This window comes from Dictyostelium purpureum (genome assembly GCF_000190715.1).
Source record: "Dictyostelium purpureum unplaced genomic scaffold DICPUscaffold_229, whole genome shotgun sequence".
In the NCBI taxonomy this organism is placed as follows: Eukaryota; Evosea; class Eumycetozoa; order Dictyosteliales; family Dictyosteliaceae; genus Dictyostelium; species Dictyostelium purpureum.
Window position 1 is genome coordinate 26373 of NW_003519565.1, and position 24935 is coordinate 51307.

Sequence of the window (24935 nt, forward strand, 5' to 3'; positions counted from 1 at the left end):
TTAATAAAATTATTTTAAAACATTAATTTAATAAATATTTGTATAGTTTTATTTTTTTTATAATTTTGTACACCTTATTTTTAATATAAAAAATTGGTGTTTTTTTTTTTTTTTTTCTTTTTTTTAAGATTGTTACTTTTATGAAATAAATAAAATTAACATCTATTGATTATATTGTTATTATTTTTGATATTATTTAAATATTATTATTATTACTACTATTAATTATATTATTAATGACAGAGATCATCTACTACTGCAACATATCTCTTTTTAGCAAATAAAAAGTAACCTGTACCTATACCTAAAATAACAGAAATGGCAATACCACCATTAAAGGACATTACAAAAAACATAACCATATAGTTAATTGTAAATGCAACCATATGCACGATTGTTTTCCAAAGATGACTATCTAAAAATTTATTGTAAAGTTCTTTAATTGAAAAATGATCATCTCTTTTAATAAATATGGTATTGTTGTCACTAACTAATATGATTAAAAGTGAATAAACTATTAGTACCCTTTCCTTCAAAGTAATATAATTAAAAACCAAAATAATTACCTCTGGTATTAAGAGAATGTCTATAGGTTGACCACCATTCTGAAAACATAGAAATTGCAAAACAAATCATTAGGGTTAATGCATATGCACCAGGACTATTGAATACCCAACCTGGAAACAATAGTGGACTATTTTCATAGGACCAATGAAAAACCATCATCTTTATATGTATATGTGAGTGATATTTTTTGATTTTTGATTTTTGATTTTCGGGGTGATTAATAGTTGGGGGAAATGGGTTTTTTTTTTAATTACAAATTATATATAAATAATTGTATTTATTGTTTTAATACCAAAAATAACAAAGAAAATAATTTTATAAAAAAAAAAAAGATATTATAATAATCGAAAAAAATTAAAAAAAAATAAAAAAAATAAAATTTTAAAAAAAAAATAAAAAAAGAATCATAATTTTTTTATTTTAAATTTTTTTAACTTTTTTTAAATAATTAATCATTTAATTAAAAAAAACAAATCATTAAAATATTATTTTTATTATAATTAATTAATTAAAAAACAATGAAAATTTTTTATATTTTTTTTCTTCAATAGACAAAAATATGACAGTGATAGGTGGGTGTATAATTTAGTTTTTATAAAAAAGATGTTTATGGTAAAAACTCTAATAGATCTTTTGACTTTTTCTATATTGGTTATAGATTTTTTATCATTTATAAAAACTAATAAAATATAATAGTATTTAGAAAAAAAAAAAAAAAAATTTTATTTTCAATTATTTTTACTAAATAACTTTGGATTTAAAAATGGCAATTTTTCGTAAGAGTTTATATAATTTATACATATCAAAATTTATATTAATTATTTATATTTATTATTAAAAAAGATAATATCACCAAAATTGTATCAACCTCAAATCAAACAGGTTTTAAAAAGTATAGCGCAGCTTCACCCTCCCAATCTTATGGATTCCAAAATAACCGTGTTTCAATATGGCCTTTCCACCACAATGATAGACCGATCATAGTTTACCCACCAAAAGGATCTTAATAAGAAACCTCCAAATTTTTTTTTTTTAAAAAAACAATAAATTAAATGAAAAATAAATTTCTTATTTTATAAATTATAGATCGTAATTTAATTATTTTTTTTTTTAATTAGTATCTGAAGTTTTCAATTTTATATAGGTTTCAAAATATGGTGTTCAATAAAAAAACACGTAAATCTTAGTAAATTCATTTATAAAGAAAAAGATGGGTATATAGTAAATAAATGATTTCTATTTTGGATAAGGAATTTCCTTAGTAAAATGGAATGATTGTTATAGGTTTTAAATAATTTATCTTGTGGGGTACATTAAAAAATTGTATTTATTTTTTTTTTTATATAAAATATAAAAAATTTATTTTTTTATTTTATATAACATATTTGAACAAATTGATTGTCTGGTGTACATTGTTGTCCAATAGTTTGTAATTCGGTATAATTTGGATCTTGACAGTTTAATTCGTTAAAAGTTGTTAAAAATGCTTCTGTTGAACTGAGGCATTTTGATACAGCATAGTATTGTGGATAACTAATAAAAGTAGAATTAAGTAAATCGCTATAGTAGCAAACACCTGATGGATTTATAATTTGTGCGGTAACATTTTCACATTTCTCATCGAAAATTGAACTGACAATAAAATCACCATCTGGATAGTTGATATCAGATTGGCATTGATAATAGACTCCATCGTAAAGACCTCCATTGCCGTAGATGATGGTTTTTATTGATTCACCAGTACAGCCTCCTGTTATCGATTGTTGATATATGTCAGCAGAAATAGTGGCTCCTTGGCATTCGTAGATGGTTGGAAATTGGCTTACTTGGTTTTGACAGACACCAGTTTGAATTATAACACTTGAACCTGATAAGGAAACATTTACATATTGTGATCTAATATGTGCAACCAAAAAAACAACGAAAAAAATTAAAACTTTCATTTTTTATAAATTATAATTAAAAAGTATTTTAATTTTTAATAATAATCATATTTTTTTTTTTTTTTTCAAGTAAATATTTTTTTTTACAAATTTTTTTTTTAAAAAAATAAAATTTTTTGAAAATTTTTAATTCCAATAAAAATTTTTAATCCAATACAAAGCAATAAAATAAATATCTGGAGATTTTTTGTTAAGCTATTTTTTTTAACCGACCTTTAACATGTCAATAGAAAAAAAAAAAAAAAAATTAAACACACAAAAATTAAACTTAAATTTTTTAATAGTCTTAGAAAATTAGAAATACTATTTTTAATTGTTGAAAAAAATATTTTTTTTATTTTTTTTTATTTTATTTTTTTTTTATTTTTTATTATTTTTTTCAAAAAGTTTTTTGGCAACAATTTATAAATCTTAGGGAATATTGAATTTTTTCAATTGATAAATACACAAAGGGGTAAACTTTTCTAAAAATAACAAGTGTAAAAAAGCATTGATCAAATAAAATATACACACACACACATAACTTGAACACACACCACCCATTTTATTTTTTTATTATTTTTATTTTTGTTTTTATTTTTTTTCGATCACGCTCATTTTAGATAATTTTTTACCAAACAAAAATTAAATTTTTGAATTTAAATTTAAATAAACAAAATATTTAAATATATTTTCAAATTATTTTTTTTCTTTTTTTTTTCATTTATTTAAAAAGTAAAATTTTATTGTTTCACAAAAAATAATCCACACTCCACTCATTTGTTAAAAACCCCACCATACACATATCATTCACATAATAACAACAATAAAAAAACATTTTTTTTTTTTTTAAAAAAAATTCAAAAAAATTTTTTTTTTTTTTTTTTTTTTTTTTTTTCAAATTTATTTTTTTTATATCAAACCATAATTGTGTTATTTCTTTTTTTTTTTTTATGTTTTGTGTTTTTCTTTTCTTTTTTTTTTTCCCTCTTTTAATAATATTTCATTATATGTATATTAATAATATCTCTTTTTAATTCAGATAAATAAGAACATTTAAATTAAATCGTTTTTTTATAAATCTCCTTCTTAGTTTTACGAAAAAAAAAATTAAAAAAAAAATTAGAAAAAAAATTATTTTAAAATTTTTTTAAATATTATCAAAAAAAATCATTTTTTTTTTATTTTATTCCAAAATTTCCTTTCCCACCAAACATCAATAAAATAATCATTATAATTATAATCACAATATAAAAAAATAGTAATAACATTAACAATCAACAATATATGTAATAAAATCATAAATAATAAACTATATTAAATAGATTATTAAAGAAATGGATGGATCAATATCACTCACATCAAGTAATGGTATGATAGCCACACCAAGACCTAGTAGTGCCACTATTAATAACAATGGGAGGGCACCAGCACCAGTGGCATTCAACGAAAGCCCAATATCCAACGCAAGGGTATTATTATTTAAAAATATATTATTATTACAAGATATAGATTTTTTTGTGTCACTTTTAGATCATTTTAGTCGATGCTCCTCAACACCAAAATCATCAGAACTCTTAAACTCACTCATTACAATTATGGATGATAACTTTATTGAGCTCTTAAGATTATTTATTAAACAAACTGTAGAAAATGCTAAACTTTCATTGGTTTCTGATGAAAGTAGTCCAACTAATTACCAATCATTTAACAAGTAGGTTATAATAAAGAAAATAAATCGAAAAAAAAAAATAAAAAAAGAATAAAAAACTAATACTATTAAATATTTATTACTATAGCATTATAAATAAAATGTCATCATCATTTTTAAAAATTTATTTGGCTCCTATTATGGAAAAGGTTTTAAGCACTCAAATTTCAAATTTCACCGATGATATACAAGAATTTTTAAAAACACATAATAGTGGCGGTGGCAGCACTAATTCAACACCGACAAATCCTAGCGCTTTATTAGCATCATCACCATTATCAATTAATTCTAGTGGTGTTCGTAATAGTTCAAATAATTTAGAGTCGTTGGATATTTCAAATAACATTAGCAATTCTCCAACAAATAGAGCCTCGGCAAATAGTATAGGAAATACATTAGGTACCCCACCCATTATAGGAATGCATCACCAAATTTCAACACAAACATCTCAATCAAATAACAATTTAACACCACTACAATCACCATCATTTTCATCAACCCCACCAATCTCATCACCAACATCATCCACACAAATAACATTAGAGGGTATGAAGGATCATATTTCAAAATATTCAATTTCAATTATAAATACAATTTTTAGATCTGTAGAGAAAATACCACCAAATGTGTTTCAGTTATTTGAATTATTGTATATAGAGTCACACCAACTTCATTCATCAGAATACTCATTAGAATTGGTAAAGAAAATATTTTTTACCAAATTAATTTGTCCAATATTAGCAAATTTGAAACCACCCCCAAATAACTCAACATTTTTTTCAAAGGTTTACATTGAAATCTCTAAAGTGGTTTTCGATATAGCTTTTGATAGAGATTTCTCACGTAGGGGCGTCACTACACAGGAGCAAGTGATGCACTTTATAAAGTCATTGGTATTTAGATCTCATTCACTATCTGGTGGCGCATCTCCTCAACAAGCTCAACAAACCCATTTGATCTCTTCTCAAATGTTAAGTTTACAACAATCAAAAGATGAAGCAGTTAATAGTTTTATTTTACAAATCAAGTCAGAGGCATCTGAATTAGAAGAATCATTTAAACGTGCAAAGGATTTAAATACATCACTACAAAGAGCCGAGCGTCAAATATTCCTTTTTGGTGTATTCAAAGATCTTCTTAATAATTATAAAAACTCATTTTCTAATTTTGGTATCTCTAGTCCTAGTATGGGTCCACGTTCAAATCACTTCTCTACTTTAAGAGGAAACACATCTCGTACAAATAGCCCAGTTCCAACACTTCAAAATTTAATTAATCCATATTATCAAACTCCAACACAGGTTGCTAACCCAGGTGAAGTTCAAGCCACAAGAGTCTTGCAATCCCTATCAAAGAAATGGTCATCCGAAGAATTAAGATCAACATATAATGGTAAATCTCCAAAGAAGAGAAGCTGGGTATTGGATAGAAAGAATTCTAAAACTCAAGTTATCAATTTAACAATTGTTACCGATCAATACACTGTTTACCGTATCATTACATTACCATTAAATATAACGGTTCAGGCTTTGGCAAGTAGAATTCATACCGATACAGAGTTCTCTGACCTTTCCTTAAATAAAGAAGAGTATGAAATGGTTGTTCGTTATAGTGAAGAGAATTCTTTAGTTTTAAATGATGAAAATAACCAAGAGGTTATTTGTGAACCAGAATTACCATTGTGGATGTTTGATATTTCCCCAAATGATACATTGGTATTTAGACCATCTAAAAAACGTTTATCAACATTCAATATATTTCTTAAATTTATTTTCCCAAATATACAAAGTAATGGTAATATCAATACAAGTAATGGCAATTCAAAAGTAACACCAATTATAGTTTATGTAAATTTACAAAGTACCCCTCAATCAATTTTGGATGAAAAACTTTCAAAACTTTTACCACAATTAGATACAGCCCATCTCGGTTTTTATTTGCGTGATATTGATGACGAATCATCTTCATTATCATCAATTAAAATGCCAAATAATAATCCATTCGCTTTAAATAAGATTTCAACTATGGATGTTATTGAATGTAGTCCACGTTTGTCCTATGAATTTAGTATATCAATTAAGGGACGTACCCAATCAATTCTATTGGATTTCGATAGTACAATCGATTCAGTTTCCAGTGCATTTTATAATATTTGTTTTAGTTTAGAAAAAGAACCACCTCTCAGTACCTCCAATAGTATCGACAATCTTAGTGGTAGTGGTAGTAATACACCACCAATTATGGGTGATCTCAGAAGTTCAACTGGTAGTTTCAATAGTGGAAATACAAGTAGTAATAGCTCAAGAACCAACAGTGGCGCAATGTTAAATTCAGACTTTAGAAAATCCGGTCAAATCGATCAAGTTAACTATAGCTTGGCTCTTATTAGCAACACAAACTTTTTACCAATGTTTTTACCAGGATCCTCAAAACTTCAAGACTATTGTTTCAACCATGGCGATGAATTAATCCTAGTTGATAGATGCTTTATATCCTTAGTTGAAAATTTAGCGCAAAAGAGAAAACCAATTCCACTTTCATCCTCCCTCTCTCAATCAACAGTTTATCATAGTAGCCAATACCATTCGAATTATAATGGTGTATCATCAATGAGCTTATTAGCTGAAGAGTCATCTAATAAAATTATAGCTAGAGTTAAAGTTACATGGGCCGGAACGAACAATACTTTCGATCGTCAATCTCCATTTATCAATACCTCTTTAAATGTAAATATAAATTCAATAAGTAATCTTTCTTTAAACGATGTACTTTCAAACCCTTCAGCACTTAATTCCAGTGCAAATCCAAATCGTCCATTTTTATCAACCACAATTGCACAAGACAATACATTTGCTTGTACATCAAAAAATGATTACTGTTTAAATAATCAAGTTAAACTTTGTATTGTTGGTGAGGAGACTCCAGAAAAGCTTCAATTCTATAATAGTTTAAGAAAGAACTATTCTCCAAATGGTCTATTGTCCTTCTCAAGTTCACGTGGAATACCGGCTTTCTTTAGTAACCATTCAAGCTCTATTCCAGATATCTCATTAGATAATTCCTTTGTTCATAATAGCGAGTTAATAGTAGGTCAAGATTCTGATCAAGTTACATTCAAAACCTTTTATCTTAGTGGTAACGAACAACATCAATCAATTCATCCACTATTCATTTCTCCACAATCAATGTTCATTATAACATATAATGCTGTAAATATAAACACCATCCTTGTAAATTACTGGTTGGAAATCATTCAAAGCAAAGCACCTGGTTCTGTAGTATTTTTGGTTGGTCTTTGCAATCAATCTATTGATGAAAGGAAATTTGCAAACTTTAAAGCTGATCACCAAAAATTATTTAGATTTAATAATATTGGCTCGTACATGAATGTTAGTCTTAAGAATTCTAAACAAATTAAATTGCTAGCAAACAAACTTCAAAAGAGTGCTGAAGGTAAACAATTCCAGTACAAGATTCCATTATCATACTCTATCCTAAAGAGCCAATGCCAAGAATCAGCTAAAGAAGCTATTGCCAAGGGTAAAATGCCAATTTCTTCAGTTCCATTTATAAAGAATATCTCTCGTATATTAGGTATTGAGCCAAGGGACAGCGAAGCTGCAATCAAGTATCTTCATGAAATTGGTGAAATTCTCTTTTACAAGTACGAAGCAAATGATGAAATTTTAAATGACTTGGTATTTTTAGATTGCATTTGGGTTTCAAAATTAATTACCGCTATTCTTTCATTAAAAACTCAAAATGGTATGACTGTATTTGATCAAGTATCAACATCATGGGAAAATATATTTTCAACATACATCATCAAATCACTTTTAACTCTTTTAGAGAAATTAGAGCTAATTTATTTAAATAGTGAAGATGGTTCTGTTATTATACCTCAATTATTTGGTGCCGATCGTCCAACTGTAATGAGAGATCTTTGGTCACCAACTGCTCATGCTACAAACGAATATAAAAGGGTCTATGACTTTAAATTTTTACCACACGGTTTCTTTAGCCGTTTATCAGTACGTATTCTTCAACATTACGATCCATTGTGCATTTGGAAAACTGGTATTTTAATTCAGCCACAAGGTCAACTATGGGGTGGAGCTTCAAAATCTTATGATTCTCAATGTCTCATAGAGTACGAACCAAGCGATTTCAGTTTAAAAATTTCAATTCGTGACGATCATAAATCTCAACTCTTAAAATCCATTGTTGATTTGGTATCTTCATTTATTCTTTGGTATTTCCCAGGTCGTTTAAATACAGTTCAAGTTGCATGTACCCATTGTACTACTCTTCACATTGAAAATCCAACTCTTTACTCTTTGGATTATTTGGAAAAACAATCATCACTTGGTCAAACACAAGTAATTTGCAAAGCCCAATTAGGTGGTGCCATACACGAAACTCTTTCTCCAAGAACTACTAAAGTCGACATTAATGCCCTCGCTTTTGAAGTGGCTATCAATTCTCAAAAGTTCTCTTTAATCCCTTATGAAGATCTCAAGTTTGGGCCACAACTTGGTAGTGGTTCTTATGCTACAGTATACCGTGGTATTTGGAATAATTCAGAAGTCGCAATTAAACTATTAAATCTAGATGATGGACAAAGTGCAAACACCACCGAAAGATTTAGAGAATTTAGAAATGAAGCACATATTACTGGTGAACTCCGTCATACCAACACTGTGTCGCTAATGGGTGTTTCCGTAAATCCATTTTGTCTTATTACCGAGTTATTACAACAAGGTGATTTGGCCAAATTCATTAGAAATACCGCAGAGCCATTCTCATGGAACACTGTATTCAAGTTATCAATGGATATTGCCAAAGGTATGAGTTTCCTTCACTCATGCAAACCAATGATTGTACACAGAGATTTAAAGAGTGCAAATATTTTATTGGGTGGTTCATCAATTGAAACCCTTGTTGCCAAAGTTAGTGATTTTGGTTTGTCCATTAAACCTATAGGTAAAGAAGTAAAAGGAAGAAAGGTTTGGAACTGGAGATGGTTAGCACCAGAAATTATGAATGATCAACAATACACCGAGAAGATTGACGTTTATTCTTTTGCAATTGTACTTTGGGAAATTATAACAAGAGATTTACCTTTTGAAGAATATGTTGATCAATTAAAATGGAATTCAATTATTGAAGATAAAATCATCAAAGGTCTTCGTCCAACTATCCCAGATGAATGCCCATCCGAAATGAAAAATCTTATTACAGATTGCTGGAATGGTGACCCAAAGAAAAGACCATCATTCACCGCCATCCTTGATCGTTTGAACCAAATGTTTAAGACCTTCCCACTCGAAGAGAAATTAGAATTTTATAAACAATTGCCTCCACTTATTGATGAGCCAGTTGTAGTTAATGTACCACCTTTACCAAGTTCAATCCAAAATCTTCAACAAATAGCAATGAACAATAATCTTAATTCAAATGGAAGCAATGCAGACTTTAAAGTACTTTTAACTCCAACATCCTTACAGCAACAAAATGGTCACAGTGGATCAAGTAATCATGGTGGCAATGGAATTGGTACAACTACTGCAACATCGAGCAATAGTGATACCAATAGTGGTTCATCAGGTGTATATGAAAGTGGTGGTTCATTAACATCATCGGGCTCAAGCAGAATATTAAGATATCAAAGCTCTTTAGCTCTTACATTCCCATCAACAATTCATTCATTATACTCTGTTATCAATAGTAAAAATGAATCATTTGTTTGGTGCGGTATGGGTGATGGTAGTGTATGCGTAATTAACCCAAACACAAGACAAACTGTATCAAGTAGTCGTTTCGCTGATGCATCTCGTATTCTTAGTTTCTGTTCTGTTAGAAAGAAAGGCAAGTCCTCATTACCTACACCATCATGTCCATCAACACCATTTAATTTTGTAGATGATGATACTCAAATTTGGGCAATCTATGGCGAAGGTATATTGGTCTTTGAATCAAAAACCTATAAGCTACTTAAAACCATTAAAACAAATTATATTACAACATGTATTGATGAAGGTACCTCGGTTTGGACAAATTGTAAAGAAAAAACCTCATATATAAAATCGGTTAGTAAATCTGTAAGTAATTTTATAATTATAGACTTTTTTTTTGTAGAAAATAATTTTTATAAATTATTAATATTTTCTATTTTTTTTTTTTTAATATAGGGACTAAAAACTAAGAAACTATTAAATGTTAAAACCATGGATTCACAAATTACCACAATATTCATCAATTACAATAATAACAACAACAATAATAATAATAATGTAGGCTTTGGTAACAGTGGTGTTGGACAAGCTCCAAGAGTTTGGTTAGGTACAGATAATGGTATGGTATTTATTTTAGATTATCCAAATCTTACACCAGTTGCCCATCATATTAGTCATAATGGTGGATCTATTCACTCAATTAAAAAGATGGATCGTTTGATTATTACATGCAGCGAAAGAGTTATCTGTATCTTTGACGAAAGTGGTATTATCAAAAAGAAAATTGAAGGTTTAACATCAAGAGTATTATCGATATTGGTTGTTGAAAATTATATAATAGGTGCATGCTATGATAGTACAATTCTTGTTTGGGATTCTAAACAAAGCTTTAGATGCGTTCAAGTTATAAAGAAAAAGCACATCGATGCAATCTCATCTGTAACCCTCTCTGTATCACAACAAAATAAACCACAACTTTGGGTAGGCAGCTGGGATAAAAAGATATCTACCTATCAACTAACTGAAGAATTGGAACATTTATTAACAAATTCATATGCTCTTCAATATCAACAACATCAACAATCAGCTTTTATACCTGTTTCAACCTCAAGTTCAACTTTAAGCTTTAGTGGCGCATTTACTCCCCGTACAAATACCATTCAAATTTCTAACTCTAGATCAAAGCTTGCTTTTAATTAATTTATAAAATAAAATTCATATAAAAATATTTATTTATTTAAAAAAAAATATATTTTATTTATCTTTTAAAATTATTATTATATTTTTTAATAGTTATCACCTTTTTTAACTACAAATAAAAGTGTGATTAATTAGTGTTGTAAATAATAATAATTTTATTTTTATTTATTTTTAATGTATGATTAAAATTCATGCGTATTTTCATTCAGCTATCATATACCAATTTCATTGTCATATAATGAACTACAAAATTCTTACTTTATTCCTTTTCTCTATACTTTATAAAATTAATTATAATAAAATAAGTATAAATGAAATAAATTTTTTCATTTAAATCAAATATTATTTATCAAATATTTTTTATCATTCAAAAATATCAAATTTTATATATCATTCAAAATTATCAAGTATTATTTATCATTTAATCAACTCTCAATAGGTATTTTGATTACATAGATCCTCAGCTGGCCCGCTTGGTATCTATGTTTTTGAAATATACCTAATCTTCAATGTGGTGGTTAATTATGTATACTGCGTGGTGGTTTTCATAATTAACCACAAACTTTCAATGTGGTGATTAATTATTTATACTGCCTGAAGGTATAAATAATTAACCATTTGGCTCTAATATATTAACCTCCCCGTGGTAGAAATGGAAACACTCTTTACAAAGAGTGGCTAATAGCATAAAAAATAAATAAAATAATGGTATTGATATCATTTTATTATCTTTAAAAATTAATTATAAAATTTTTTTTCTTTGAAGGTTTAATTACACTTATTTTTTTTATTTTTTTTATGACAACCCTTAAGTATTGTTTTATTATTGATTTTATATTATTGAATTAAAAGATTTTCGACAAGCAATATTTTAAAATATAAATTTAAACAGGAAATTCCTTAGATAATGTTTTAAAAAGATATGTGTAAAGTGGTATTTTTTGTTAATTGTTATTTAGGGATTAGAAATAATAACATCGATGTTATAATGAATAACTATATTAAAATTATTTAAAAAAAAATTTTAATATGCAAAAAAAAATTAAAAAAACAACAAAATTGTGAAACTATCATCAAAAAATAATATGAGAAAAAAAAAAAAAAAAAATTTTTTTTTTTTTTTTTAGTTTTTTTTTTTTGAAATTTTTTTTTTTTAAATTAATTATAGAAGAATTCAAAATTCAAAAATCATCAAATAAAAAACTTATAAATGAGGTATTTTGGTGTGTTTATGAAATTTATTTCTTACAAAAAAAATTTTCGATTGAAAATAATAAATAAACACACAACAGTTTAAAATATTTATATTTATATTTTTTTTTAAAAATACTTTTTTTTGGGGTGTGAATTGGTTATTATAACCACCACAATTATAATTTCAAGTTTTAAGTGGGTATTATAATAATTTGATATCTTAATAATTTAATGAAATATATATAGATATATTTATGAAGATTAAAATATCCACCCTTAATAATAAAAAGATGTGATTTTTAACAACAACCCCTAATTCTCAATTGGAAAAGATTAAATAATAGCTGTGATATAGTTTTTTAATATATTTTTGGTTTTTTTTTTAATTAGTTTTTATCTTCAATTATTAACACACTAATTTACAAAAGGCTAATCTTTTATATAATAAAAGAAGAACAGTTTAAAACTGTTTTAATAATTAAAATAATTTTTTTTTTATTCAAGATTTCTTTTTTTTTTTTGTTATTTAAAATAATTTTAATCAAAATTATTTTAATTAAAACATTAAAAAAATTATTTATCTATTAAAAATGTCATCAAAATATGTTCAAAATAGTGATGTTGCAGTTATAGGAGTTGGGTTTAGAGCTCCAAGTGGTAGTTTAACAAAATCGATTTCAAATACAAATCAACTTTGGGAAAACTTGGTAAATGGTTTCGATGGTATCGTAGAAACATCTGAAAGATGGTCTGATAACTATAGTATCACTGGTGATATTGTTTGCAAACATGCTGGTCTTATTCCACTCGGTGAATGGAAGTCTTTTGACCCAATATTCTTTGGTATCAATCCAAGTGATGAACATGTCAATTCAATTGATCCTCAACAAAGATTACTGTTAAAGTGTACATGGGAAGCTTTGGAAGATAGCGGTATAGATCCATCCACATTAAGAGGCACTAACACCAGTACATATATAGGTTCATCAACTGTTGACTACGATGCTGCCAATAAATCTCCTTTTGAAACCCAAATTAACATTTTTGGGGGGTCACTTCATTCAATCTCAAATAGAATATCATACTGCTTTGATTTTCGTGGTGACTCTTTGACAATCGACACTGCATGTAGTTCATCATTGAATGCAATAAATCTTGGTTACAAATCCATCAAATATGGTCAATCTGATGTATCTATTGTGGGTGGTGTTAATCTAATACTAGGTATGTATATGGAACTTTTAAAATAATTTTTTCCAAAGAAAATTTCATTAAACTTTTAATTTTATTTATTTTTTTATTATTAGACCCAAATACATCAAAATCATTTTCTCATTTATCAATGTTAAGTCCAACTGGAAAGTGTCACACATTCTCATCGGATGCTGATGGATATGTTCGTTCGGAATGTGTCGGAGTTGTAGTATTAAAGAATTTAGAAAAGGCAATCATGGATGGTAATAACATTTACTGTGTTATCAAAGGATCAGCTTCAAATGTTGATGGAAACCATGATAAGTCAAACTTTTATTCACCATCAAAATCATCACAATATGAAAATATTAAATCTGCAATCGAATCCACTAATGGCCAAATTAATGCATCAGATGTTGATTATGTTGAATGTCACGGTACTGGTACACCAACTGGGGATCCAATAGAGCTTGAAGCTATTTCAAGAGTGTTCAAAGATACAAAGAAACAAGTTTTAATTGGTTCAATAAAATCGAACATTGGTCATAGTGAAGCATCATCCGGTGTAATGTCATTAATCAAATGTTGTGTCATGTTTAAAAACCAATCATTTGTCCAAAACATCAATTTTAAAACACCAAATCCCAATATCTTATTCGAAGAGTGGCGTCTAAAAGTTGTAACCGAGCAAACATTATTTAAAAACAATAAAAAAACGGTTATGGCAATCAATAACTTTGGTATTACTGGTATGTATAATAGTTAATTAAATTAAATTATATTAAATACTAATTATTTTACTATAGGTTCTAATTGCTGTATTATTTTATCAGAATATAATATAAAAAAAGCTCATAATGAAATAATTAAAAAGAAAAAATATCTAATACCGTTTTCAACCAACTCATCAACATCACTTGATAGATACAAACAAATAATAATGAATCAATCAGAAACATTAGATTTCAATAATTTTGTAAATAATCAAATTAAATATAAATCAACATCACTTGTCCAAAAATTGGTTATTATTGCAAGTGATTGGAATGAATTTAATGATAAGCAAAACTATGTAAAAACATCCAATGAAAATACTCTTTCAAATATTACAATTGAAAAAAGGCATCCATTTACAGTTTTTGTTATTTGTGGTCAAGGATCGCAATATAATCGAATGGCATTAGAAATATACGAAAATGAAGCAATATTCAAACAATGGGTAGATAAATTCGATAGAGAACTTTTCAAATACTATGGGTACTCTGTTGTAGAAAAACTTAGATCAATTGACGATAAAGATATGATATCAGTACATGATCACACTATTGCGCAGCCATCAAACATTATGATTCATGTCTCATTATTCGAGCTATATAAACAATGGGGTATTAAAGCAGATTTAATCGTTGGCCATTCTCTTGGTGAGATATCAGCATCATATTGCTCTGGTATGATCGACTTTGAAACATTATGCTATTTAGTATACCATAGATCAGTAGCTCAAAATAAAACCACTGGTTCTGGTAGAATGTTATCTGTAAATATAAGTCCTGAAGAATATATATCAAATTATTCATCAAAATACCCAGAAATAAACATTGCTTGCTACAACTCACCATCATCAATTGTATTATCAGGTAAAGAACATTTGCTAAATGAAATTATAACTGATTTAAAATCAAAAGATATATTTTGTGCAATGCTAGGAACACTATCATCACTCCATTCTTCCAGCCAGTTAGGTATTAAAGATGAAATATGTTCAATGAAAATTAAATCAAAACAATCAACAACACCTGTTTTTTCAACTGTCACTACAAACTTATTTAACTACGAAACAACACCATTCAATCCAGAATATGTTTTTGAAAATGTTTTACAACCAGTAAGATTCACTCAAACCATTTCAAACATTTATAAATACATTGAAGAAAACAACTATGGTAATGAAGTAACTTTTATCGAAGTTGCACCCCACCCAACACTATCATTCTATTTAAATCAAATGAAATCAAATCTTCCACCATATTTCAACAATAGAGAAAAAATAACTATTCACTCACCACTTAACAAAAAGAAAAATGATTATGATGAATTCTTAAAAACAATCTCAACACTTTTTGTAAACCACTCATTTAATATCAATTTTAAATCACAAATAAATCACAACGACAGTAGTATCGGCAACATTTCAGTAAATAATTTACCATTATATCAATGGGATGATAAAATGTATTTCAAAAATAACTCAACATATGAAAAGATTAAAAAAGAAGGACCTCCAATTCAACATCTTGGTAATATAAAAGAATCACCATTTATATCGTATCAAACATTTATTAATACTAAAAAACAACCATTTCAATGGCTAAAAGGACATCAAGTAAAAGGGAAATACTACTTCCCAGGTTGTGGATATATCATTAATTTATTCAACATTTATCCAAATAAAGATATTACAATCAGTTCAATAGAATTTAAAACACCATTGGTTTTACAAGACAATGTTAGTCAATGTCTACAAACAACCATTTTTAAACTTTCAAAAAATGAATTTAGTGTCAAATCACACTTTAAAGATATATACACTAATAAATGGGTATTGTGTTCCACAGGTAACTTTAGTCTATTCAGACATAGTAACGAAATAACCCGAATTAATATAGAAGAAATAAGAAATAATTGCAACTTTACCAAACTATCCAAAACAGATCTTTATGATACAATTAAAAAAAAACCGGTTTAACATACAAAGGTTTATTCTAAGGTGTCAAAGAATGCTATATTGGTGATAACTGTTCGCTTTCTATTGTATCATTAAATGAAATTCAAAATCAAAATGAATTCAACCACTTACTCAACAACGATACAATGAAATCATTCTTTAATACTGCAATTCTAGATACATGTTTACATGGAATGTTAAGTTTTATCAACCATCACTGCGAAATCGTATTAGATAAAGTCGAAGGATTAAAATATTATTCATCAAACATACCATCACCAAATCAACAACAACATTCTGAAATATATGTATATTCCGAAATTAAATCAAGAATAAATTTATTCTCATACTCTGGATCCATTAAAATAATGTTAAATGACGGTACATTATTAATTGAAATTACAAATATTGTTTGTACATCACTTACACCAATTATTGACAATACCCTTATTATCCCACCACCATCCAACGAAATCTATCTACCAATTCAACAACCAAAAGACTCTACCATTAACAAGCCGCAATCATTTAAATACTTGTTTCAATCGGAAGAATTGTGGGTTGACAAATTTTATCAAAAAATAATATCTAATGAACACTTATTATCATTATATTATTATAATATCAATTTAAGATATCCAACTATTAACAACGAAATATTAACAACAATGGATTATAACCAATTCAAAAAACTCTACTATAATGAAAAGGTAAATGAAAATTTGTTTTTCTTTATTTTCGAAAATTTAAAAAAATATAATAGTTTAGGCATCAATAAACAATTAAATGAATTCCCTGATAGCAATTATGATAAAATTATTAAGCTTTTAGAAAAAACAACCAGAGTTATGATAAAACAAATTTTCCCATTAGAAGAAGACGATCCAAACATTGACTCTCCTCACTCATTATTCGAAGATGGATTATTAGATCATTTTTATCAAAACTCAAATGTTATTAGACCATTTAACGAGTTATTAAGTGAAATTGTTTCAGAATCAATAAAACCCATTATTAACGAACCTATAGTATTCAGAATCCTGGAATTTGGGGGTGGTATGGGTTCATTATCAATTTTAATATTTGATAAAATCAACAAAATATTAAATAACCATCCATCATCAAATATAGATATTGAATACACATGGAGCGATATTTCAGTATCATTTTTTTCAGACATTAAAGAAAAACTTTCCAATATCAAAGGGGTAAATATAATATATCGTCCTCTTGATTTAGACAAACCACTAAAAGATCAAGATTTAAAAGCCTCTTATTACGATATGGTTGTAATGTCAAATGTATTGCATGCAGTAAAACAACTTAGATTCAGTTTAAATGAAATCCACAATATTTTAACACCAAATGGTCAAATTTTTTTTATCGAAGCACCATACAAATCACTATATGTTGACTCTGTATTCAGTGTTTTCTCTCAATGGTGGCCATCACCAGAAGATATTGACATTAGAAAAGATAGAAGCTGTATGAAACATGAAAGTTGGTACAATGTACTAAATGGATGCAACTATAAAGATACAACAATATCTGGAGATGATAATTCATTCTTTTTAATTCAAACAAGAAAATCAAATATAAATGAAATGGTATTATCAAATATAAAATCAATGAAGCAATTAACATCACCCGATAATATTGTATTGTTTGGAAATAGTAAAGATGGTATTCAAATCCACGAATCATTCAAATCAAATCAACTTTTAAGTTCAAAAATAATTCAATTCGATAACTTTAATGAACTTAACAACTGGGCTATTAAATCACTCGACTCCATTAGACAAAGTAAAACACTAATCATCTTTATGAAAGCAATTGATCCATTAGATATCAATAACTTTAAAGAAATAACATTCGAATATATTCAAATTAATCAAATGTTACTTCAACAAGAAATTGAAAACTTTTTTAAACACGTTTTAATTCTATTAAATTCAACATCAAGCAACTACTTATCATCATCAATTAATGGATCAGCAAGATATTTCGCAGAATTCCCACAATTAGATTTATATTCATTAGATTTTGACAATATATCAATTCAAAATGAAAATATACTATCACTTATTGATATATTAATCAATCCAACAACAAATACTCAAAGAGAATTCACAATTAAAAACAACAGAGTATATTATGAAAGATACAAAAAACAATCAAAAATTAAACAATTTTTTACATCAAACTCATTCGAAACAAATAAAGATAATTTAATGATTCAACTTGATCCAAATTTAGAATATGTATTAAAAACTAAAAAACAAGAATTAGAACCAAATGAAATAGAAGTTCATATAAAAGGTACAGGTATCAACTTTAAAGACTATCTTATATATATTGGTCAAATATCAAATAGTGTTGATCTCAAATATGGCAAAGAAGAAGAAGTTGAAAACGGATTAAGTCAAATGCCAAATATCGGGAATGATTTTAGCGGTATTATTACTCGTTGTGGTAGCAATGTAAAGAAATTTAAAATTGGTGATGAAGTATTTGGGGCTGCTTCAAAAACTAGTGGATCGCATATAATAATCGATTCTAGATATGTTTATTTCAAACCATTAAATATCTCACATATACAAGCAGCATCTATTCCATCGGTTTATACAACAGTACTACATAGTATATTCCATATTGGTAATTTACAAGCAGACCAAACTATTTTAATTCATTCTGCAGCAGGTGGTATCGGTCTATCATCATTAGAACTATTAAAGTGTAAACAACACAAAGGCTTTATATTTTTAACAGTAGGTTCAAAGGATAAAGACGAATACTTAATGAATAAATACGGCTCATTTATTACTGGTATCTATTCATCAAGAGATAAAAACTATGTTCACCAAATTAAAAACAAATTAAAACAATTAGAATGTGACAAAGATCATCAAGGTGTAGATTTAATATTAAACACACTATCATCAGAATATATGGATTCAAATTTCCAATGCTTAAATACTTGTGGTAGAATTGTAGATCTTTCAATCACGCATTTAACACCAAACGACTATATGACAAACAATCACTTTAAATACAACTATGGATATTTTAATGTAGAACTTGTTGATTTTCCAGGACCATTATTTAAAAGTTTATTAAAAAAAATAGTCAAAATGTTTAATTCCAATAAATTAGAGCTAATTCTAATCATTGAATATTCAAATGAAGAATTTAAAGATGCAATCGAATATATTTATCAAAGACTACATATTGGTAAAATTGTTGTAAATCATGATATAGATATATTATCAAGAGAATATGATGAACAGAAACAAAGTAATTCAGTTTTAATGAAGAGAAGTTATGATATTTCAAGATTAAATATGGGAAAAAACATACTAGTAACCGGGCAAGCAGGCATTATTTTAGAAATAATCAAATGGATGGTTAAATATTCAAACAAATCAATCGAAAATATTATAATTTTATCAAAATCACCATTAAAATGGGAATTAGAACTATTAATAAATCAAACTAAAAATCAAAAAGATAATATAATTAATTTTCACTTTGTTCAAATCGATATTGAAGATAGTAATAAAGTTCACAATGTACTTAATAACCTGGAATCAATTTCAAACATTACAAATATTGATACAGTAATACACTTTGCATTTGTAACTGATATTAGCGATGTTCAAGAAATCGATATGAATTGTTTAAATTTCACACATGGTGCTAAAACAATTGGTGCAATCAATTTACACAATGAATCAATTCAACGTTCATGGAAATTAAAACAATTTATTTTAGCATCATCTGCATCATCAATTACTGGTTCATTTAGACAATGTTGTTATGTTAGTTCTTGCAATACAATTGACTCATTATCAAAATATAGAAAATCGATTGGTCTACCGTCACTATCAGTAAATTTAGGTGCATTCTCATCAACTGGATTTGTTTCAAGAAATGATGCTGTCGAAGCAATGTTGCAAGCATCACAATTTAAATTTATTCCAATCCAACTAATATTAATTTCACTAGACCTCTTCCTTCAAGATAAAAACAATCTTTCAAACTATTGTTTGTGTAGTTTTGATTTTGAAAATATGGTATCCTCAAAACCAAACCATAATTTTTATAAACTTGACTATGAATCCAATATGATTAAAAAGTCACAAATAACGATAGATGGTGGCAATGGCGAAGAAAATTTAAAATTTAAAATTATAAATAAAATATCAGATTTACTTTCAATTGATGGGTCAAAAATCAACTTGGAATTCCAATTGGCTCAGTATGGTCTCGATAGTTTGGTTATTGTTCAATTAAAGAACTGGTTAGATAATCAATTCGGTAGAAATATAATTACAATACAACAATTACAAAGCCATAATATATCCCAATCACTAGATATTATTATTAAAAACTTTAATGAAAATAATAAAAAAAATAAATAAAAATATAAACTATTAATTATTATATAAATATAGAAAAGTTTAAAAAAAAGGGTTTTAATTTATTATGATCTGAGTATGTTTTAATTGCCTCTCTAGTTTGAAATAAAAAGCTATAACTTTATACAAATTTTTATTTATTTATCCATTAGTTTATTCATTGTGTAAGTTAATTTTAAAGTTTTAATTAAAAGTTCTATAAATGTATATCGGTAAAATAAATTGCTAATTCTCATAGATATTTAATTGGTTCGATTAAATCAAATATCGATCATGGCAAAGTATCACCATGTGTAATGGTATTCATTAAATATTGTGTAATGTATAGAAACCATCTTTGGTAAGAATTTTTTAAATTTTTTTAAAAAAAAGGTATAAACAAAAATATATTAATAATATAATATTTTAATATTTTTGGTGCCCTGACAAATTGTATTATAACTGTTTATGATTGAGACCATAATGAAGAAGGATTGTACAAATGTTAAAATTTTTTTTTTTTTCCATTTTAGAAAATTGGAGTTAAAAAAAAAAAAAAAGTCACAAACCACTTTTTTCATAAACATGAAAAATAATTCATGTAAAGACTATTACTATAATTCTTTTTTTTCATATTTGACAATAAATGATGAAATTTAAAAAAAAATTAAAAAAATTTTTATTTTTTTTTATTTTTTTTTTTAAATAATAATCAAATTAATTTTTTTTTTTTTTTTTAATTAAATTTATTTTTTTTATCTTTTTTTAAAAAAAAAATTAATTTTATTTTATTATAAATATTCGGTCAATTAATTAAATATATTATTTTTCATATTTTCTATTTATTTTTATTTCATTAAATTATATATATATTAAATTTATATAAAAGAGAAGATGTCAAGTGGCAATGCAGGTAATCCACCAGCTGCTCCAGCAGTTCAAAAAAGCCAACCTTTATGGCATAACTTTGTTTCAGGTGGTATTGCTGGTGTAAGCGAAATTTTAGTAATGTATCCATTAGATGTAGTTAAAACAAGACAACAACTCAAAGTAGGTCAAGGAGAATCAATGATGACATCATTAATTCATATGGTTAAACATGATGGTATTAAAATGTACAGAGGTATTGTTCCACCAATTTTAGTTGAAGCCCCAAAAAGAGCCATCAAATTTGCCTCAAATAAATTTTATGAAAAACAAATTTTAAGTTTTTATGGAAGTATGTATCATAATTATAATTTTAAAAAAAAAAGTAAAAAAACTAATACTAATATTTATTTTTTAATTTTAAAATATAGATGCTAAACCAACACAAGGTCAAGCTATTGGAGCTGGTGTTTTAGCTGGTATCACTGAAGCATTTATTGTTGTACCATTCGAACTTGTAAAAATTAGATTGCAAGCCAAAGAAAATATGGGTAAATATACTAGCACTCTTGATTGTGTTGCTAAAACATTCCGTGCTGAAGGTTTTACTGGATTTTTCAAAGGTTTAGAATCAACTGTTTGGAGACATGCCTGTTGGAATGGTGGTTACTTTGGTTTAATTCATACTGTAAAATCAGCCCTCCCAAAGCCAACTAATGAAAAACAAACTTTATTAAATAACTTTGTTGCTGGTGGTTTAGCTGGTACTTTTGGTACTATATTAAATACCCCTGCTGATGTTGTTAAAAGTAGAATCCAAAATCAAACTGGTGGTGTTAGAAAATACAATTGGTGTATTCCATCCATTTTCACTGTTGCCAGAGAAGAAGGTATTGGTGCATTATATAAAGGTTTCCTTCCAAAAGTACTTAGATTAGGTCCAGGTGGCGGTATTTTATTAGTTGTAAATGAATTTGTAATGAAACTATTAGCTGGTAAAAATTAAAATAAATAAATAATAAATAATAAATAAATATTATCAATATTATAACTATAATAATAATAATATAAATAAAATTATAATAATAATAAAATTTTTAAAAATAAATATTAAAAACGCATAATAATATTTAAAAAAAAAACTATAATTTGTAAAACAAAGAATAAAAAAATAATAATAAACAATTTCTTTATAAAACTTTCTAAAAAAAAAAAACTTTTAATTTTTTTTTTATTGGTTTATTTTTTAATTTTTATTTATTAAATATATAGATAAGAAATTGTAATTTAATACAATTAATTTATAATAAAGGAAAAAATAATTTTTAAATAAAAAAAAAAAAGGTAACCTTACTTTTGACTATATGATCACGGTAAAGGTAAATATATGATCTTTTTTTTTTTTAGTTTTTTTTCCTTTTTTTCTTTTTTTTCTTTTTCTTTTTCTTCTTTTTTTTATATTTTTCTTTTTATATGTTGCTTTATTAATATTATCACTATATCATTATAATATTATAAACTCTTATTCTTCAGATTCTGATTCGGAGTCAATATCTTCATCACTTTGGTACTGTGATTGTTGGTGTATATTTTGTTGTTGTTGTTGTTGTTGTTGTTGATATTGTTGGTGATGTTGTTGCTGATATTGATTATAATGTTGTTGATGTTGATGTTGTTGTTGTTGGTAATATTGATTATTTATATTAGGTTGATTATAATATTGTGATTGATGGGGATAATTATGCATTTGTTGATATTGATAAAACTGTGGATTATATTGATTATATTGATAGTGCTGGTGAGGAGTTTGGTTTATATTGTAATGAGAGGGTATTAGGGCTAATGGTTGATTATTATTATTCATATTTATATTATTTTGATTATTATTTTGATTGTTATTTTGATTATTATTTTGATTGTTATTTTGATTGTTATTTTGATTGTTATTTTGATTATTTTGATTATTTTGATTATTTTGATTACCATTTTGGTTGTTTTGGCTATATTGTGAATTTGCGGGGATATTAACCTACTTATATTGTAAACCATGGGAGGCTGCAGGATTTCTATTATTCATATTATTATAGATATTATTATTGTTATTATTACTATTGTTATTATTGTTATTATTATTATTATAATTTAAATAGTTGTTATAATTGTTGTTATTATTCATACTATTATTCATATTATTATTGCTATTGTTATTATTATTGTTATTATAATTCATATTATTATTATAACCATAATTATTATTATTACTATTACTATTTGATTTTGATTTTGCATTTATTGGATCTATTCTAATACCTATTTTTTTTTGCCTTCTCTCTTGCCAAACTGTTTGTAATTGTAAATATTGTATATATTGAAAACCATCAGGAGAATTAATATATGATGGTTTTATAGCATCTTCGACTCTTTTCGGTTTGATTTCATCCCTTGGCAAAACGTCAATTAGGAAATCAAAAGCCTCCACCCTTGAAACACCGTGTATTATATCTGATCTCTGCAGAGTTCTTCTTTTACTTAAATCTGTATGGATCCACGATCTAGCTGTTAACTCTAAAATAAAAAACTCGCAAGCTTTAGCAAACAAAAGTGGAGCTTCCCAAGATATCATCTATTAAAAAAATAAATTTGAAAATTCATAAAATTAGTTTTTTTTTTTTTTTTTTTTTATAAATATAGAAAATCTAAATACCCTAACACTTGGATCCGATTTCATAATTTTCTTTATTCTAGCCAAAGGTAATGGTGATGGTTTTGTAGGATCCTCAAGATCTTGATTTATTGTATTCCAAACTTCACCCATACTTTTTGTTAACATTTGCTCGTGCTGTTTTTTATATAATTGCATTTGGGTCAACTGGGCAACTAAAGGGTCAACTCTTGGACTATTTGGGTTTCTTGGTGAATCTTGAGGAGATTGATAATTATATAGAGGTGGGGTAATTGGAGGAGTAGATAATGGTGAAATTGGTGGAGTTGCATTATTACTATTGTAATTATAATTATTATTGTTATTATTATTATTATTATTATTATTATTTTGGTTATTGCTATTTAAACTTAATGATGAAAGAGATGGAGATGATAATGTGCTTCGTGGTGAATCGAACGAGTCGACACTTCCCAAACTACTGTTACTGGTACTATGCTGAAGATTACCAGGTATTAAAGGGTTATTATAGTTATTATATCCATAATTATAATTATTATTATTATTATTATTATTATTATTATTATTATTATTAGTAGTAGTAGTATTTGTAGTTGTGGTTGTGATTGTGGGTGTGGTTGTATTATTGTTGTTGTTATTTATATTCACATTGATATTAAAATTATTATCATTATTTGAAAGTGGAAGTGGAGGTAATGTTTGTTTATTTTTCAAATCATGAGTATTTTCATTATTGAATC

The 24935-nt window shown here is 26.4% G+C and overlaps 7 protein-coding genes across 7 annotated transcripts; 4 read left to right on the forward strand and 3 right to left on the reverse strand.

Moving 5' to 3' along the window:
• Nucleotides 1-233: 233 nt before the first annotated feature.
• DICPUDRAFT_81308 (uncharacterized protein) lies at nucleotides 234-726 on the reverse strand (the record flags this gene model as incomplete). The annotated part of the gene is made up of 2 exons (XM_003290537.1): nucleotides 234-490; nucleotides 567-726. The coding sequence occupies 2 exons, from the start codon at nucleotides 724-726 to the stop codon at nucleotides 234-236; spliced, it is 417 nt and encodes a 138-aa protein (XP_003290585.1).
• A 604-nt stretch (nucleotides 727-1330) lies between these two features.
• Nucleotides 1331-1574, forward strand: DICPUDRAFT_155112 (uncharacterized protein; the record flags this gene model as incomplete). The annotated part of the gene is made up of 2 exons (XM_003290528.1): nucleotides 1331-1349; nucleotides 1411-1574. 2 exons carry the CDS (start codon nucleotides 1331-1333, stop codon nucleotides 1572-1574), a joined length of 183 nt encoding a protein of 60 aa, XP_003290576.1.
• Nucleotides 1575-1934: 360 nt separating this feature from the next.
• DICPUDRAFT_155113 (uncharacterized protein) lies at nucleotides 1935-2510 on the reverse strand (the record flags this gene model as incomplete). The annotated part of the gene is made up of 1 exon (XM_003290538.1): nucleotides 1935-2510. One exon carries the CDS (start codon nucleotides 2508-2510, stop codon nucleotides 1935-1937), a length of 576 nt encoding a protein of 191 aa, XP_003290586.1.
• A 1316-nt stretch (nucleotides 2511-3826) lies between these two features.
• roco7 (uncharacterized protein) lies at nucleotides 3827-11135 on the forward strand (the record flags this gene model as incomplete). The annotated part of the gene is made up of 3 exons (XM_003290529.1): nucleotides 3827-4203; nucleotides 4289-10301; nucleotides 10392-11135. 3 exons carry the CDS (start codon nucleotides 3827-3829, stop codon nucleotides 11133-11135), a joined length of 7134 nt encoding a protein of 2377 aa, XP_003290577.1.
• Nucleotides 11136-12919: 1784 nt separating this feature from the next.
• DICPUDRAFT_89013 (uncharacterized protein) lies at nucleotides 12920-20669 on the forward strand (the record flags this gene model as incomplete). Its single annotated transcript, XM_003290530.1, has 4 exons — nucleotides 12920-13553; nucleotides 13637-14272; nucleotides 14330-16162; nucleotides 16291-20669. 4 exons carry the CDS (start codon nucleotides 12920-12922, stop codon nucleotides 20667-20669), a joined length of 7482 nt encoding a protein of 2493 aa, XP_003290578.1.
• Nucleotides 20670-21383: 714 nt separating this feature from the next.
• DICPUDRAFT_98737 (uncharacterized protein) lies at nucleotides 21384-22716 on the forward strand. Its single transcript, XM_003290531.1, has 2 exons — nucleotides 21384-21864; nucleotides 21944-22716. Exons 1-2 carry the CDS (start codon nucleotides 21540-21542, stop codon nucleotides 22516-22518), a joined length of 900 nt encoding a protein of 299 aa, XP_003290579.1. The 5' UTR covers nucleotides 21384-21539; the 3' UTR covers nucleotides 22519-22716.
• Nucleotides 22717-23937: 1221 nt separating this feature from the next.
• Nucleotides 23938-24267, reverse strand: DICPUDRAFT_13914 (uncharacterized protein; the record flags this gene model as incomplete). The annotated part of the gene is made up of 2 exons (XM_003290539.1): nucleotides 23938-24135; nucleotides 24217-24267. Coding segments are annotated over 2 exons (249 nt in total), but the record flags the coding sequence as incomplete, so codon positions are not given.
• Nucleotides 24268-24935: the final 668 nt, after the last annotated feature.